Source organism: Uloborus diversus, chromosome 9, assembly GCF_026930045.1.
Source record: "Uloborus diversus isolate 005 chromosome 9, Udiv.v.3.1, whole genome shotgun sequence".
Classification (NCBI taxonomy): Eukaryota; Metazoa; Arthropoda; class Arachnida; order Araneae; family Uloboridae; genus Uloborus; species Uloborus diversus.
Window position 1 is genome coordinate 92,889,580 of NC_072739.1, and position 18,037 is coordinate 92,907,616.

Sequence of the window (18,037 nt, forward strand, 5' to 3'; positions counted from 1 at the left end):
CCTGCAGTTTTTTTTTTTTTTTTTTTTTTTGCTGATATGAACATTATTAAACAAGTGCTTAAATTCCTTTCGAACGTCATGTCTTTCAATAATGCTTTTATGAATACCATTTATCACTCAATGAAAATTAAACATTGATGCTGAAACTGTCATGTGTTGTGTTTGTGTGTAAAAAGCTACATTAGATGTACAAAATAATAAAGAAATATCAATTCTTAGCACAGTAAAAATTCATGAATTTTCATTTACAAATCAATGATGTAATTCAAACGACCTCTAAATAGTTTTACCCAACTGAATGACCAGTTGCGACCGGTTCTATTGCTTCGAGTTAACAAGAAATAACCAGTCACAGCTTAGGTTTTCCGTGATTTAATTTTCTTAACCAACCACATTCAGTATCTTATCACAAATATGTATAATTAAGATTAACGCATACAATTTATTGTTGATTTGGTATGCACGTAGAGACTTTCTTAAGTTAAAACTGTAAGGAAACAGGTACCCACCATTGAGGTTACAAAACAATAATTTATGAAAATTATATCCGTCGTATTTAAAATGAGAGTTATCTCAAAATAGATTTGGAAAATTGAACGTCTTTTAAAAACATCTGCAAAAAATCTGATGTTGATTCCGTTGAGAAGACACAAAATGGAGGGAGTGAAAACTTTTGTTCGTGAAACAGAGGCCCCAAGTCACGAGACAGATTTTAAAGTAAAGCATTGGAAGAAATCGGTCAGGTTTCTTTCGCTAGTTTCACTCAAAATGTGCCAACCGTTCGTCGTCGCCAAGTCACGTGGCTTGAGGTTTTTGCCCCCGCTTTTGCTAAGCCAATGATTGGACTAGTTCCCTCCATTTACTTGTTCCTGTTCCAAGGTTGATTCCACGTAAGCGCATATTCAGAGGAGGGGGGAGGGAGTTATGACTACCCAACCGTCCACAAATGACGAAAGATGGCTTTAAGCTGCGCTTGGGGACTCATAATTTTAAAAATTTGCCCTAGACCCCTATGGTTCCTCTCTACTGGATTTACTTATGATCCCTCTCTAACGGAAATGACTCCGTCTAAAACCAGAAGCTGGATCCGGCCCTTGATTCCACAATACTTTTTTTACTTCTATTGAATAATCGATATTTTTTTAATAACTCGAATGAAGGCCTGTACCGCGTTAGATGAATAACGTTTTAGACATTTTGTTACATGAATAAAAGTAAAGTAAACATAGAGAATTGTATTTTCAAATGTGAAGCAATGAGATGTTTTAATTAGAGTCTGTGATCTAAATTTTACAAAACTGTATTACACGAAGAACAAAAATACAATGTAAAAAACCTTAGAGTGAGGGAAAAAAAACTACTTCAAATCATTACAATTTCTAGTTGCAGAAAACAGAAATAAATTTTTCAAATCTGGACAATTTTAACAATATACTATGTATATCTCGCTAAATATCGCCAATAGAGCCAAATTTAAACCAAATTCGACAACTCATTTTAGTCGCCGTTGGTGATACATTGACAAGTTGGAAACAAAAATTTGGCGACTAAAAGCTTGCCAATATATTGCCAAGTGGTCGTCAAATTAGAACATCATTAAAGTATGCATTAGTATTATACCAATTTGCTCCAAGAATCTTGTCAAAGACCATTTTTGGAACACTCGAATGCATATAAAAAGTTAAGGTGCACAACTAGACTCCACTCAGAGTCTACACACCAAATTTCAACTTTCTACGGTACACCATTTTTGAGTTGTGCGAGAGACATACGTATATAAGCACATACAGACGCCACTAGAAAATTCGTGGTAATTACTCGAGGATAGTCAAAATAGATATTTTGGCTGTCCATATGTTCTTAGGTATATCTGCTCAAACACCCCCAGTCAGTGTACAAGCTCAGTATTTTCTAGTCGACTTTTTTTTGGTAATAGAGAAAGAAAGTTACTACACCCCTCCCCCATTCATCAAGACTTTTTAGAGGCTGGATGTTTTTCACTGGTTCGTGTATTCTATGAATCGTTCTAGTAGTTAAATATTTTATTAAAGGGCTACTTTTTGTGTTCCACAGCATCCAGCGGTCAAAATTTGAATCGCACGTCTTGGACTTCAGTTTAAATTAATACGGGTTTGAAAGCACCACATCTTTTTTACATACTTTCTCCCACGTCATTTGGGCCATTAATATAACCTCTCGAGTTGTTAATTAGTTATTGATAAGACTGTGCATTATCGCATCATTGAAATTTAGTTTTGAATTAATTTCAAACAAAAAAAACCTCGGAATCATTTTATTTATTTATTAAGTGACTGAAAATGTTTTAAATTACCTGATAAAGAACAAAACTTGAAGAGGTAGAACTCTGTTCAGAACGATTTCGTAAAATATGTTTTGCAATATTCGAAGAGCTTCCACGAAATTGGCTGAAAATAAAAATATGCGAATTGTAAAAATGATGAATGAGAATACATTTATTATTTTGCACTCATAAAATATCATGCTTATATTTTTACAAATTATTATATAGTAACTGTATTGTAGTTTACCTGGGTAGAGAATACCGCATAGTACACGATAAACACTTCATAAAATGTTGTTTGCTGTGAAAGATCTACTAACTCAAAATAGTTATTTCTCAATTTGGATCGCTGTTTAAGTAAAACATTCTTTCGTCACGAAAGCAAGGAAGGTTAAAAATTACGATTCAGTTTTCAAGAATTCAAGTATTATGATGTTGAAGTGTTGGAACACTTTACAGCACTTCACGTTTCTTTATTCGCAACTCCAGAGCTCGAATACGCTACCTTGCGGTGATTAACAATACTAAAGAAAAAGGTAAAACATTCCATTCCACGTGTTTTCTTTGGGGTAAATTGCAGGCTTCAGACAGTTTGTGATGTAATGTAATTTCAGAAGAATAGAAAAGAAAGCTTCCCACAAACACGATAAGAAATTATTGTCATTCATTAAACGTCAATGCAAGTTATAAATTACGGCATTTGTTTGTTTTACCTTTTTCAACCGCCATTAGAGAGTGGCTGCAGCGCCCCCTATAGTTTATTGAGTTGCGAATAGCATTTCAACAATATTTCTGGATAGCAGGGACGCAAAGAGGTAACGGAGAAGAATTTGGAGGCTAAATATTCCACAACATTTGATTTTAATCATGTTGCCAAAAGGAGATATGTAAATAACACATAAGGATCGCCATGAGCAAAAACAATTCCTAGGAGAAAAATCTGGTTGCGTTAGTTCAGAAAGACATAACGTGTTTCGAACACGCTATTTGATAAGTTGTGCTTGATATTCCATTGGTTTACTTTTGTTACTTGGATACTTGTTGATATGTTAATAGTATTTTGATTTGTAACTATGATTTTTTCTTTTTGTTGGCAGGGTGTAGTACCCTCCCTCACTTTGATGCAACTTGTTTCCCTTTTGGGATACTGCCCTTTCGGTACTCCCTGCAACTTCTTTTTTGATCCACCCGCATTCCATTTCTAACGCTTAAAAAAACATGAAATTTGTTTTTACAAACACTTGTCGTTCTAGTCACCGTGCAATCTATAACTTAATTTTAAAACCATTGCCCAATAGCTTTTCTTCAGTAGGTACAAAATCCATTGACATATGCAAAACTACTTTTTGACGTCATTACGCCCAATTTTCTAAATATATTATACAGCGTAGCCCTTTTTTCAGTTAAGGTGCTCAGTTCCTCACTATCATCAAATCAAAAAGTTGAACTGGAGCAATTAAAAACATTCAAAAAATATACCACTTATTTTAAGTATAGATATATATTTTTGGAGAAGTTTGCCCTTTAAAAAAAAATTCACTTCCTCTTGCTACTGTCAAAACTACACACGGTCAGTGCGCAGAGTAAATCCACTCATTCAAAGTAATCATTTAGCTTTGTGAAGATTGGGAACAGTTTAAGAGAAAATTGCCGTTGAATACCACCAATTCTAAGTGTATTTGCACACTCATATTTCTTTGCTCATAAGAGACACCTTTTTACTTTGGGAACAGGTTTAATTTTCCGGACGTTAATCTGCAGTCACAATGTAGCTAATTGTGCTTTTCCAAGAAATTGCTCTTTTATGCACAATTATGTGTGTGCTTGAATTTATGCAAAATTGCAATCGTTGTGTCAACGTTAACGATTCATATTTTTCAAAGGAAGAGGAAAATTCTCAGACATGTGCTGCGCATCCCGTCAAATTAGGTTGTTATCCTTGAAAAACGTGCCGAAAAAAAAGTGTTTCTTAAGAGCTTGATGATCAGCTGGCTGATTGCATAATGCGATGCTATTCCTGCAATACAAATCGTGGTACGGAAACGAGTTTGGTTTCAATTTAAGTATGCAATGAGCGGAAAATTAATGATCATTACTATTCATACTTGGTGGGAAAGATACTTTAATTGTTAATTTTTTTATTGTTTAAAGTGACTGGAAAAGTAATTTTGAAACGCAGCAACTTTCAGTGGACAAGGATGGTAACTATTCACGCATTTGGAAAGATGCGCAATGAGAAAGATATAGCAGCCTTTGCTTTAGAATGCAAATTCCACGTTGACGAAAATCAACCTTTCAAACGTTAGAACCAGGTAGCATATAAAAAACCTTTACATTGCTAGAGATAATGTAAAACGTTGGAGACTGCTGTTTGTTACCCCATTATTACGTTATCCGTCTCCTTTATTGCTTGTTTCGCTTGCTCTAATTATTGCTTCCTTCAAAATCAAAATCTTCCAGACATTATTCGAGGAGAGAGGGGATTAAAAGCATTCAAACGTTGATTCAAAACATCTGAGCAAAGAAGTTTGTTCCCTTTCAACGAATTAGGAGAAAATAAAAACGTGACCGACGTATTTGCGTCTCCTGGCCAATCAACAGTCCCAAACTATTGCAAGGTCTCTAGCTGAGTAAAAGTTGTTTATAAGCAACCGGGTATGTTCGTCCTTATGGATCTGCATCCGACGCTTACATTTTGAGCTTTGCGGTAAAAAATGGAAATTAATGATTTTTTTTTTTTTTTTTTCGGTTAGCAATCTCAACCCAAAAAATTATTTCAATGTAGCACTAATAGATAAAACACATGGTTAACGAATGTGTTTCTCTTGACATGGCTATAAATAGCTGCAAGAAAAATTAAAAGTTAATTCGTTTGAAATTACATATCAATTAGTCTGTTAAAACTTAAAAAAATCTGTTAATCATTGACGCTCTGCTCCAGTGACGTCTAACCTACAACCCGTGGGTCACATCCGGTCCACGAAGCTGATCCGTGCGGCCCGATGTTTTGTTCAGAGTTACAAATTGAAAAGCACGATTAGTGACGATGCCAGAAATTTTGAGCCAAATATTTAGAAATTGGTTTCTGAAAAACGTGCATTAATAAAATAAGCATCAACTAATTGATTAAAACAATTATTTTTTTTCCTTATCCATTTGAAAATATGGAATTTATATGAAATGTTATTTCATATAAATTCCATATATTCTATATGTTTCCATGTCATCAGAAAATAACTGTTTTGAAATTTTATGTGTGTTCTGGCCCGCGATAACGATTTTAATGTGACTTGCGGCCCTCGAGCAGAAAAGGGTTAGACAGTACTGCTCTACTAAATAACATGAAAACATAGGTGGGTAAAAAAAAAAAAATAATGCACTGATCGTATACGAAGAGATGTATACTTACACGTGACGTCATAGTTGACATACATGAAGGTATTGGAGACCACTACCCAGCAGAAAACAATGAACACCATGCCGTACACGAAGCCTAAATTATCCTGGGGGCAGGTGAAGTCAGAGAGCTTCCGGGCATTGGAGAAAACGGAGAAAGATTTCACTGTGTTGAACACCATAGCTAAATGAGAAAGAAAAAAATACATTTTCCTACAGTGACTGAGCTTGGTAGAAGCTTTTTTAGTCAGGAGGGAAAAAAATCTCTGCCTAATTTAACAGAGAGAAAGATATCGATAATTAAACTTATGAGTATGAAGAGTGAAAAAATTTGAAAATGAATGCTAGGTGAACATTTAAAAGAATAGATAAATTTATCTCTAAAAATTGTAAATTGAAAAATGTATAAGTTAATAAATTGAAAGCTGAATTGGAGACTGGGGTAGAGATAGATTTCAAATTTTTAAGGAAATATACAACGATATGTATTCATGTAAATAAACAAATGCATACACACACACAAAAATATTTATAGAATGCTCAATTTTCACGGTTATGACATCTTTACGCATGTATCGCTCACTCTTTTTAAAAAATCGTCATATCTCAAAAATTAGCGATTTTTAGTTATGCCTTTTTTAAAAAAAAAAACTGTCATGAATGATTAGCAAATCTCTTCAAGACTTGCATTTGTATAACTTGATATTTCGCCGTTAGAGAGATCAAAAGAATTACATTTGCATTTTCAAGTAGTTTCGGAATGTTCTTGACAAGAATGTCACATCTTTGGTTGTGCATGATCCTTTAGGCTTGAAATATCTGTGTCGATTTGTGAAAGATGATATTATGTATTTATTCCGAAAACTGTACAGTAGAACCTCGTTTTACGCGGGGGTTACGTTCCTCGGAAATACCGCGTAAATCAAAACTGCGTAAATTAAGACTTAATGTTAGTGTTAAAATAGGGGTTGGTTTCCGTAGAAAAAAATACTTTATTCTAGTGATGACTAATTGTATAATAAGTTTAATGTGTACTTATATCGATTTCTTTGCACAACTTGCACAAAGAAAACACAAATTAATTTAGTGTTTCGAAAAGCAGCTGGATATGATAGTCTTTTGGCAGTCAAGAATTTTTCTCTATAGTTCCTTGCAAGGCATTAAGGCATTCATGATTATTTCCATAATAGAATCTTCCATGATAGAATCTTCTTTCTATGATAGAATCTTCTTTCTATGATAGAATCTTCTTTCTATGATAGAATCTTCCTTCACTAATAAATCAGAAAGATCATTTCCATTGTCAAGGAATGACTCAAAATTTTCAATGATAACGTTTTTGGTTCTGTGTCATCGATGTCGGTATCCTTGTTGCTTTTCGGCTCCTTTGTCATTCTTAAAAGCTCTTCTTCCAGTGAGGTCTGAACTGTGTGTGAGTTTAAAATGCCTCCAATGGCTCAAGCTCGATTATTAGCACGCCAAAATGCAGTTTACTGCGTGTAATCTTAAATCTTTATGAGTTTAGATTTTGAAAGAGGGAAGAATTGTATATTTTTGCATTACCACTTCTGCGTAAAACCGAAACTCATCCGCGTAAAATAGAATAAAGATGTCAAATCGTAAACCGCGTATAATCGATACCGCGTAAAATAAACCCGCGTAAACCGAGGGTCTACTGTATTGCACATACAAAAAAAAGAGCATCATCTTTCATTCTTATTTTTTAATCAAGAACGCACTATTTTCATTTATGTCGGTGCTGTCGGTTTTGTTAGGAGAACAATCAGTAATAATTCTGACATATTTTGAGCTACTTCAAACAGTATTTTTGAAATTCAGTGCAAGAGCGTCATAAATGAAACGTAACTTTTTAAATAGAAAATTGATTATAACATAATAAGTATTCATCTTTGGCTTTTTCTCATTTTACGCTTCGTTGAATGGAAAAAGGGTTTCCTTGAAATTCCGAAACACGTGTCTGCAAGCATTTGGCTAATTTGTGCGCGATAATACGTAGTTTACTATTGTTACAGTGGTGAATTTTATGTTTACTTTCGCTTATTGAGAACCCTTATTGAAACAAAGAATTTTATTGCAACAGTTGTTACTAGTTCTCTCTGTCACATTTTAAATGATTAGAGCCAGTGAAGCCCAGTGGCTCAGTGGTAGCGCTTTGCGCTTCCACGCCGCAGATCCGGGCTCGTCTCCCGAGTTGGGCAAGGTCAACTCAGACTTTCATCCCTCCAGTGCTTGGAAACTAAACTCTGGAAGTTCCGCGTTCGGCTGACCACCCAACCGGAACATGGGCCTTGCATCCCAGAACCTCCGGCCTCGTAAACTGAGATGGGCACAGCAGGCTTTTTGCCCAGTGGGCTGTTACGTAGGCTTGCCAGACGTCCCGGAGTGACCGAGACAGTGCCGGTTTTTAGAAGAAAACCGGGTGTCCCCGACCGGTTTACTTCATGTCCCGGAAAAAAAATAAATTTAATTATAGATGACCAAAAAGGTCTAAAAATAATAAACTGTGAAGGATTATTCAAGATAATAACTTTATCATTTGTATCATTAAATTGTAAAATTAATACCGGATTAACTTGTTAGATTTTTACAACAAGATTAATACCTCCCCCCCCCCCCCTCAAAAAAGTCCTATAAAATAAAAAGTATATTTAAATATTGTTCACTTTTTTATTCATCATTCAAAGTGTTTTTTAGGTTACACCAAATATTTTTTTTTTCATTAAAGAAGTGGAATGTTCAAATTTTATCTACGTATGTCATTTTTTACTACCCCTGTTTTAGGTTCATAATAAGTTACCATTTATTCATGGTATTAAGAATAAACTGCCCTATAAAACATTCTTAAAATCAGCCACAGGTGTGTACCCTTTTGAATACAAGCGACGGTGAGGGGGGGGGGGGACATTCCGGTGTCCCGGTGGAACATTTCAGAAATCTGGCAAGCCTATTATTACATCACTGAGTTTAGTAGTTTTAGAGACAATGAAACGAAGTGGTTTCTTACACTTGGTCCCTCTGCTTTCCATTTCCTCCGATGACCAGATCATGTCCACCACAGTGCCCACAAGAGCGAGGAAAACAACAACTCCCATCGCATACCTGAAAGAAAAGATCACATTCGTGTTTTTAGCTTACATACATGGAAGTTTTTTTCTAGAGGAAGGCAAAGATTTAATTCAATTGATACTTTTAATTTACTTGATTAATCAATCATCTTAAGCATTGTACTAAATTTGTGAAAATACTAAGGATGAATTTTACAAAAATAATAAAAAGTGATAAACAAAATATCTTCTGTTTTGTGATAATGAGTACTTTTTCTTGATTCAAACAAAGGAATGAATGAATAATGAAACCATAAAAGAATGAATGATTTAACTAATGAATCAGAAAATAGATGGGTGAATAAAATAATAAATGAGTAAGGAAATAAGTGAAAGAAAGAGTAAATTGTTGAACAAAAAATTAATGAATGTGACGAAATTCGAAGAGAAATTAAGAAAAAAAACGAGCTGATATGTGCATCACATGACTTCCTTTTACTCAAATTTAATAATAATTGAGCCTCGGAGTAAGCAAAGAAACACTTTAAATATTTTCACCTCAAGTTTGTTGCGAACCAAAGTGGAGAAAACGTTTTATACAGATAATTTTTTCCAATATTGGCAGTTTTAATGTGATACAATGGTTAACTCTTTAACTATAGCCAAATTGAAACCAGATTAAAAAAATAAATAAATCTTGGCAACAAAACTTGGCGATGTATTGCCAAATTATAACACCACTTGAGTTTGCATTGAAATTAACAATTATTTTACCCCAAAAAGGTGCAAAAGACCCCCTTTGAACTATCCGAATGCAACCAAAACAGAAGGTGCACAACTAGACCCCACTAGGAGTCTACGTACCAAATTTTAACTTTCTAGGACATAAAGTTTTTGAGTTATGCGAGATACATACGCACATACATACGGACGTCACGAGAAAACGCATTATAATTAACTCAGGGATCGTCAAAATGGATATTTTCGGTGTCTATACGTTCTTAAGAATATATCCACGTGTGGTCGGGTTGGAAAAAAAACTCAATATTCATTCGGGAGCGAGCGAAATGGAAATTAAGGCCGATTTTTGAGTGAAATTTTTTTCGCGAATACAATACTTCCTTTTTTGTAAAAGGAAGTAACAGTACGTGGTGAAAAAAATACTTTTAAAAATGCCTTTAAACTGATGCCTTAAATCGTAGATAGTTTCAAAAACCTGTATTTTTTTTTTTTTTTTTAAGTTTATGAAGCTTCAAAAGTCTATTGTCCCCAATTATTTGCTAGCCTAAGCCCAGCCCTGAAATTTATTTGTTGATTTCATGAACAATGAGGTTGTTTCCATCAGTCAAAAGTACTACATTTAGTCACTGAAATCGATAGAATAAGCAAATAAAGTGACATGGAGCCAAAACAAAAATTCCCAACTGATATTTTTTATTTATTTATTTATTTAATATTATTATTATTATTATTATTAATATGTTCGTTTTTGGAAATAAGGCGCGTCTTTATGACGTCGCAAGTGATGTACTTTGGCGCGCTTCATGTTTAGGTTTTGCTGTCAACCGCGTTGCTAGGACATTATATAATTTCCGCTGTGCGCTAATGGCATCCGTGAATGGCATTCCATCACTTGTGATGTCATGTGCAGAAGTGTAAAAAATGAATTTCAGTCTGCGCATCGATTAAAATAATTGTTGAAAAATATTAACCTTTGTCAAATTATTCAAAAATGGTTAAATCCTATGTTTATAAGCGTGCTCTTTCAGAAAAAATACTTTTAAAACTTCGGAAACAACCCAATTAACTTTAAGTTGCTAATGTTCATTTTTGTTTTTGGCATCGATTAAACAGCTTGCCCCACTTGGCAAGCAGCCCACCGGCCCAAGACAGAAAGCGTATAATAAACGCATTATTTAAAAAAATCTTAGGACATTTCTCATTCCTTGAATATTATATTGTTGTTTTTAAAGCTTGTAGCTTCGAAACGAAGGCAGAAACTGACCAGCGACATCACATCCTACTTCTTTACCACCTCACCAATCTCCACTTCCTTCTCTCACACGTGACTTCCAAACGATCTTTCGTATCTTCTGCGCACAGTTTAGTTCTTAATGCATAAAACTTCTTTACCGATGAACTTTGACTGGAACCGCAATTTGTTTGATATTTTATTGCATCTTTTCTAACGAATATTTATTTGTTCAGAAAATTACCACAAATTTCGTATTGCGTAACTAATTGCTATTTTTTCAAAGTCGATTCTTCAGAAAAATAACTTCTTTACATTCATTAAGTCTTTCCTTGTAGCGCTTTCAACACACCTCTTAGAAGCTCTCCATTCATGACGCCACACTTTTAAAAAAAAACTGACCCCCCCCCCCCCCGTCTGTCACAAAGTATCACACCTCACCTTACCTCTTGTGCCCTTGTCACATGTTAAGCGGCATAACACAGCGTATTGTTATTTAAAAAATGTGTGATGCCATTTTTCTTGTTTTCCCCTCCCTCCCCTTTGTCACATACAATCGCAGTTTCATGAATCCCACTTACGTCTCTCGAAGCGTGACATTATTTGTAGACGGTCCCTCAGCACAGTTTAGTTTCTGATTTCTGACTTTTTTTGTTGATGAGCTTTGAATGTAACTGCAATTTGTTTGACATTTTATTGAATCGATTACTCTCGCGAATCTTTGTTGTGCAGAAAGGTAACACATACCTCGTACTACGTAAGTAATACCTACTTTTTCAAAGTCTATTCTTTTATGAAAGAAAGAAAAACTATTCTTAGTCTTTACGTGACCAAAACACGTCTCCTGGTCTCTCTTGTACTCTTTTGTAATGGATTACGCAAAGCAGTTACGTCATTTATTAGTTCCAATGACACCAGAAATGTGCAGCGGAGGTTTCCTTGAAGAAGAGCTTCGGGCCAAGGTTAATAGATGTAGTTATTTATTTTGGGATAGAGTTATAAAATGTTCAAAAACAAGATCTCTAAAGGTTAAGAGAAAGTGTTAGGTCACTTTCTTATGTAGGAACCGAGGGATGGACAGATATTCACACGCCAAAATGTAATCAATTGAGACGAATGGGCTTTCAAAGGGTGAAATATTTTATTGCATCTTGTGAGACCATTTCTTTTCTGATACTATGTATGTGAATCTTTTATTTTAGAAAGGGTACAAGTCACATTCTTTCGCGTAATGGATGCTTTGAAAAAACCACATTCTATTGGCCATTATTACACAGAAGCATAAATATCTTCTTTCGCATTATGATTCAAAAGGGCACATTCGATTTTGCTTGTTATTACAGAAGAAAAAACAGGAAATATTTAAGAGCTTCAAGAATACCAGAAACAACTTTTCATTTCTTTTTCAAGAAAACAACTTTTCATTTCTGGTGTAAAATTTTAAAACAAATAAATAAATAAATTGTGCCTCCAAAAGAGACAATATTATTTTTTTCGTCTCCGTCAGACATCTGAACCAGCTTTCAAAGCTTTCTTCAACCAATCAGAATCAGAGGTTCAGATCGGAGATTCAAACTGGCTGGTGAATACGACCTTAAATCGGTCTTCTTTACTTTTAAATGTAAAGCTAGTCACTAGCAATGAGTAAAGCAAAGTCTTACAAGGCTGTAACTTGGGCATCCGTAAAAATGACACTTCGTCGAGTTTCGCATCGAACCACGTCGAAGTCCCAGCTGAGTCCAAGCTTCTCAGGAACTAAAATAAGGAAAGAAAAAAAAATTGTTGCAGCAAGAAACTAAGAAAAAATAGAAACAATTATTGTAATGTAACGCAAAAACTATTTGCCCTCGTCTCCCTCTATGGAGACATAAGGTTATGATATCTGCCAATTTTTTGAGAAAAGCACCGAATTTAAAGATTTGGCTAGAAATTGAAGGGCAACTTTACCGTCTGTATGTGGCAGGACATTCCATTTGTGGAGCGTGTGAAGGATGTCTTCCATTACTCACCAAAACTTGCCAAATTTGGCAACTTTTCACAGAATTTCGGCGCATTTCAAGACCTCATATTTCAATTACGGGGACACGTAGGCAAATATTTTATGCGTTCAAAAACAACTCTTTTGATTGCTACATGGCAAGGTGGACTATATTTATAATTCCTTCTTTGAAACAACAGAAACGAAAAACTTACAATAGTAATACACGAAAATGAATTAATGCTTATTTACTCTACTAGTCGAGCCTGATCGGGATATTACAGAGGGTGGCCAAGTTATCATACTCAAACATCGCACAAAACTTTTCTGTGCATAAAATACACCACCAACTCAGTTATTCCATCCGATGACTGCAGCTTCGTGCTTTTTGGCACTCATCAGCCCGGAATAGGAAACAACTGAGCTGAAGGTGGAAAACCTCTTAAATGAACCAGAAGAGCCTTAGTCCTGGTTTAGGGCGATAACTTACTGCAAAATCTTTTCTGTATTTTTATTGTTTTTTATTACAACATAGTTTTATTATTTGAGCACATTTTGAAGTTTATTTAAAAGTTTAAACCTGGCAGCACTTTATTTTGGTTATTATTACTATTATTATTATTTTTAATGTAACAGATGTCAGTGTCCGTTAAAATTTCAAGTTACAAGCTTTTTCTTGTAAGTGATTTTTGGGGGGGAAAAAATAACGATTTTAATACTAGGTAACTCAAGTGGCTATATCATGCATTGAAAGTATGGCACGCCGCATCCGAACCGTGATAGCAGCACAAGGCGGAGTTATTAAATATTAAATATTTATTTTTTACCTATTTATAGTATTGATAAGAAGGGTACTTTACATTTAATATGTTTAATTCATTGTAGTTAAATAAGCTTCAAAATGTGTTCATATAACAAAACTACGTAACAAAAATAAAAAACAGTAATAACACAGAAAAGTTTGTTTGAGTATAGCAATTTTGCCACCCTCTGTAATTAAAAATGATCGATTGAGAATAAAAACCAATGTCAATTTTTTCGTGAATTGCACACATACGACTTACTTATTTTCACCAATTTGTCGAGGTCTCCTGGTGTACAGAGAGAGGGTGAACACACTCCTACTTTGATCGAGGTCACGTGAAGATTATGGATGAACTTGGTCAGATATGTGATGACCTGTGAAAGAAAAGAAAGACAGGAAGCTAATAAACTATCTGGTCGAAATAAATACCAAAATAAAGTACTATAGAATAAAATGACAACAATTAGGGTAACGGCACCAGTCACAGACATGCTTAAGACATCGCTCTCAGGTTAACTCAATTTTCTGAGCTTTTTAATATATTTAGACTTTTTAAACTATTTTTCTCTCGTGCAACTACACCTCATCTAATGTTTGACCGCTTTTGAATCCTGTGAATTAGTTCATTCTATTTTTATATGCGCAATTTCGGAAAATGGTCCGACCCCCAGTAACAGACACCGATAATTCTGATGACAACAGATTGGATAAGAAAAGGATGAGAGTAATGGACAAACTTCCCTTTTTTCTCTTCAAAATGTGCAAAAGTTCTCTATTTTTAAATCTAAACCCTTATTAAATTCAAATGAACATGAAACGCCGGCAGACCTCGTGGTAGCTGTTCATAACCTTCCACCACTGCCTAGTAAATACCAACTGGCTCATAAAATTCACTCTGATAACAGTAGATGGTTGCACCGTTTTCATGGGCCACAGCAACGTCACTTTTTCATTTGCCCAAAAGGCTTATTATTTTAATCTAAACTCATAAATGTCTGTTACTGGGCCCTTGTCTGTTACTGGTGACCTTTCCCTAAGTGTTTCAGATTTTTAAAAGAATGATTTTTGTATTTTTCGCTTTCATTAATTTTTCGTCAGAACGCTAACGTTTGATCGGGCATGTAGAATTCCAATTACCAACTTATGTCAAACCAATGCAGCCGTTAACAATAAAACTGCATCATCCATAAGAAACCCTTCTATACAGGGAAAAAAAGACATGCCTTGAGAAGTAGGGGAAAGTGGGGCAAAGTGAAATATTATCTGCTTCAGTGGTGTTCCCAAAGGGTATCTCGCCGTATATTCTCAAACATTTTTTAGAAATATAGCGTATACCCTCAAACTTCAAATATTTTCATATTTTGACATGTTATGTACATGATCGCATACACATACAGTGCGTAATGGATTACTGGGAGTATACCCTCAGAAAAATTGATGGAAACGTCACTGCTCTGCTTATAGTTCCACTAATCTAGTAATATTTTAACTATGCATTAATTAACTAGCACATGCATTCTATTCCAGCCGGGGGGAAAAAAGTCACCAAAAATTAAAGCACATGACAATAACGCTATTTTCGAAAATTGATGCTCATATTGTAGCATTTGTTGTTGGTCAAAAATTATGATTGTTATTATAAAGTTTTTGTTATTAACGTTTTAAACGTTATTGAGACCTTCTAATATTCGATGCTGTATATATTTAGTTAATATTAAGATAGTTTGTATTTTAAATATTTTGTACAATTAATCAATTACATGCGGGGCAAAGCGAAATAGATTAAGTATTTCGTTTACTCACGCAATTACTAACTAAATCACGTATGTATTCACTTATTAAGTAATTCATTTACATAACTTCATTTCTAATTCACTTTTTTATTCATTTAAGATAAATTGCGCATTTTTGGGCACCTTTCAGCCTAGCAATCCTGATTAGTTCACACGCAAAAGGTAGGCAACCTTACTTAAACGTTTCGTTTACAACTTTCACTCTTCATTTATGATAACAATTTTCGGAAACTCGATGAAGCTAAATTACTCGTTTTTTAGGCACTTTTCAACCCCTGGCAACCCTGATTAGTTCACGAGAAAGTGGTAAAAATTTTTACTTTCACGTTTTATTTACGTTTATCTATGGTAACAGTTTTTGGGAACTCGATGAAAGTCGGTCAAGCCCAGTGGGATCTTAGACTATCAGAAGCAAAGTTGTTAAACGCACGATCTCAGAGCACACTAGAAAGAGAGCTTTTAGAAGCAACAAATGAAGCCAACGAAGATACCGACATCGATGACACACAATCAAGAACTTACACATTGAAAGTTTTAGACCATATTCCTTGACAAGGGCAAAGGATCTTTCTGATTTGTTCGAGAAGCAGATACTAGTTGAAAAAGTGACGTGCGTTATCACGGATGCGTTAATTCCCTACAAAAAACTACAGAGGAAAATAATTACTGACTGCCCAAAGACTATCTTAAACAGCTCTTTTTTCTTTTTTTCTTTTTTTTTTTTTTATAAACATAGCAATAAAACTAGCAATAGTAATGCGATCGGATTTATAAATAAAAAAAACCAACAATGTCAGGTCTTTAAGAAAGGAACTCTTTGAAAATTTAAATGCTAAAGAAAATTCACTATCGATGACCAAGACGCATCAACATAAAGTAATCCCACTGCAGATAAAAACTTGTGTTTGGAAAAAATGTGGTGGGGGGTTTTTTCTTGAAAGATACTTTTTTGATAATCCACTAATGGTGTTCCTGGAATACCTATAACAAACTTTATATTGACAATACAAGACAAAGCTGCGCATTACTAAGTATAGTTGGAGCAAACTTAACCCGGCATTATTGTGAAGGCGATGCAGATCCTAATAACAGCATTACGACGCTGCTAAGTTGGCCCAACTATAGTTGGTTGTCCATAACTAGTCATTTAGCCTATTTTTAGATTTATATTTTAAAGATATTAAACGTACATTCATGCTTTCAAAAAAAAATTTCAAAAAAAGAAAAAAAAAAGGCGCTTCGCATTCCTGAGAGAGGTAACTGCCCAAATATCCACCCCGTAACACCGCCACTGTGTGGAGATTAAACGAGCTGATGTGTGCATCACACTGCTTCCTTTTACTGCAATTTAATGTCATTTTCCCAATATTGGCAATTTTAATGCGATTCAGCAGTTTACTCTCTAAATATCACCAACAGTGGCCAAATTGAAACCAGATTAAAAAATTTAAAAAATCGCCAAAAATCGCCAAATTTAAGACTGGCGATACATCGCCAAATGTCCGCCAAATTATAACACCACTTGAGTTTACATCAAAATTAACACTGACCCCCCCCCCCCCCCAAAGGTGCAAAAGACCCCTTCTGAAACACCCGGAAGCAACCAAAAGGGGAGGTGCATAACTAGACCTCACTAGGAGTCTAAGTACCAAATTTCAACTTTCTAGGACATGCCGTTCTTGAGTTATGCGTCATACATACGCACGTACGCATATACGCACATACATACAGACGTCACGAGAAAACTTGTTGTAATTAACTCGGAAATCGTTAAAATGGATATTTCGCGTGACTATACGTTCTTAGGCGCTTTCATAAAAACGTCCACACCATATCCTTGGCCTTAACATCTTAATGGCCATTCTCAACCATTCTCGTCATTTCATGAAAAAACCCTTCGCTCGCATCAGTTGCAATAAACGCAACTAATCCACATGTGGTCGAGTCGAAAAAAAAAAAAAAAAACTCAACATTCATTCGGAGGTGAGCAAAATGAAAATTAAGGTCGATTTTTGAGCGAAAATTTTTTCGCGAATGCAATACTTCCTTTTTTGTAAAAGGAAGTATAAAATTGTATGGAAACTGTACATCTATGATAAAAACGTGGAAAGAGTGGCCGAAATCATTTAAAGTTTTGGTGCTGCCATCTGTGGATAAAAGTTAATTACAACTCTTCACTCGTCATTTGAGTAGTTTTATACGATTACAATCAAAGTGAACTAATTTCAGGGGCGTATACAGACTACCATTTTAAGAGGGGTCCTTAACCCCCCCCCTCCTTTCCTATGAACGAACCTCCGGTTTTGGATGCAAAAAATTTCTGAAACTGCTGGGGTGTTAATAAAATGCAAACAAATCGGCCAAGATTAATGCCCCTAAACGAGCAGGAACGTTACTAATTAATTTCATAAGTAATGAAAAGAAGTACTATTCCAAATGTTTACTTCTAAAATTAACGAGCTGATGTGTGAATCACATGACTTCCTTTTACACCAATTTAAAGTTATTTCCTCATTATTGGCAATTTTAATGTGATTCAATAGTTAACTCTCCAAATATCACCAACTATGGCCAAATTGAAACCAAATTTTAAAAAATCACCAAATTTGTCTCCAAGTTGGAGACAAAACTTGGCGACCAAAAGACTGCCGATTTATGGCCAAGTATCCGACAAATTATAACACCACTTGAGTTTACATCGAAATTAACAATGATTTCCCCCCAAA

At 34.9% G+C, this 18,037-nt stretch overlaps 1 protein-coding gene across 1 annotated transcript in view; it reads right to left on the bottom strand.

The window, feature by feature from the left end:
- LOC129229247 (nose resistant to fluoxetine protein 6-like) overlaps positions 1–13,887 on the bottom strand; it is a 39,656-nt gene extending 25,769 nt beyond the window's left edge. Inside the window, exons 1-5 of the mRNA XM_054863513.1 lie at positions 13,778–13,887; positions 12,397–12,490; positions 8,724–8,818; positions 5,712–5,882; positions 2,333–2,426 (exon numbers count right to left, since the gene is read on the bottom strand). Coding sequence (XP_054719488.1) covers positions 2,333–2,426; positions 5,712–5,882; positions 8,724–8,811 — 353 coding nt within the window. The 5' untranslated portion in view covers positions 8,812–8,818; positions 12,397–12,490; positions 13,778–13,887. The remainder of the gene's footprint in view (positions 1–2,332; positions 2,427–5,711; positions 5,883–8,723; positions 8,819–12,396; positions 12,491–13,777) is intronic.
- Between the last annotated feature and the right edge of the window lie 4,150 nt (positions 13,888–18,037).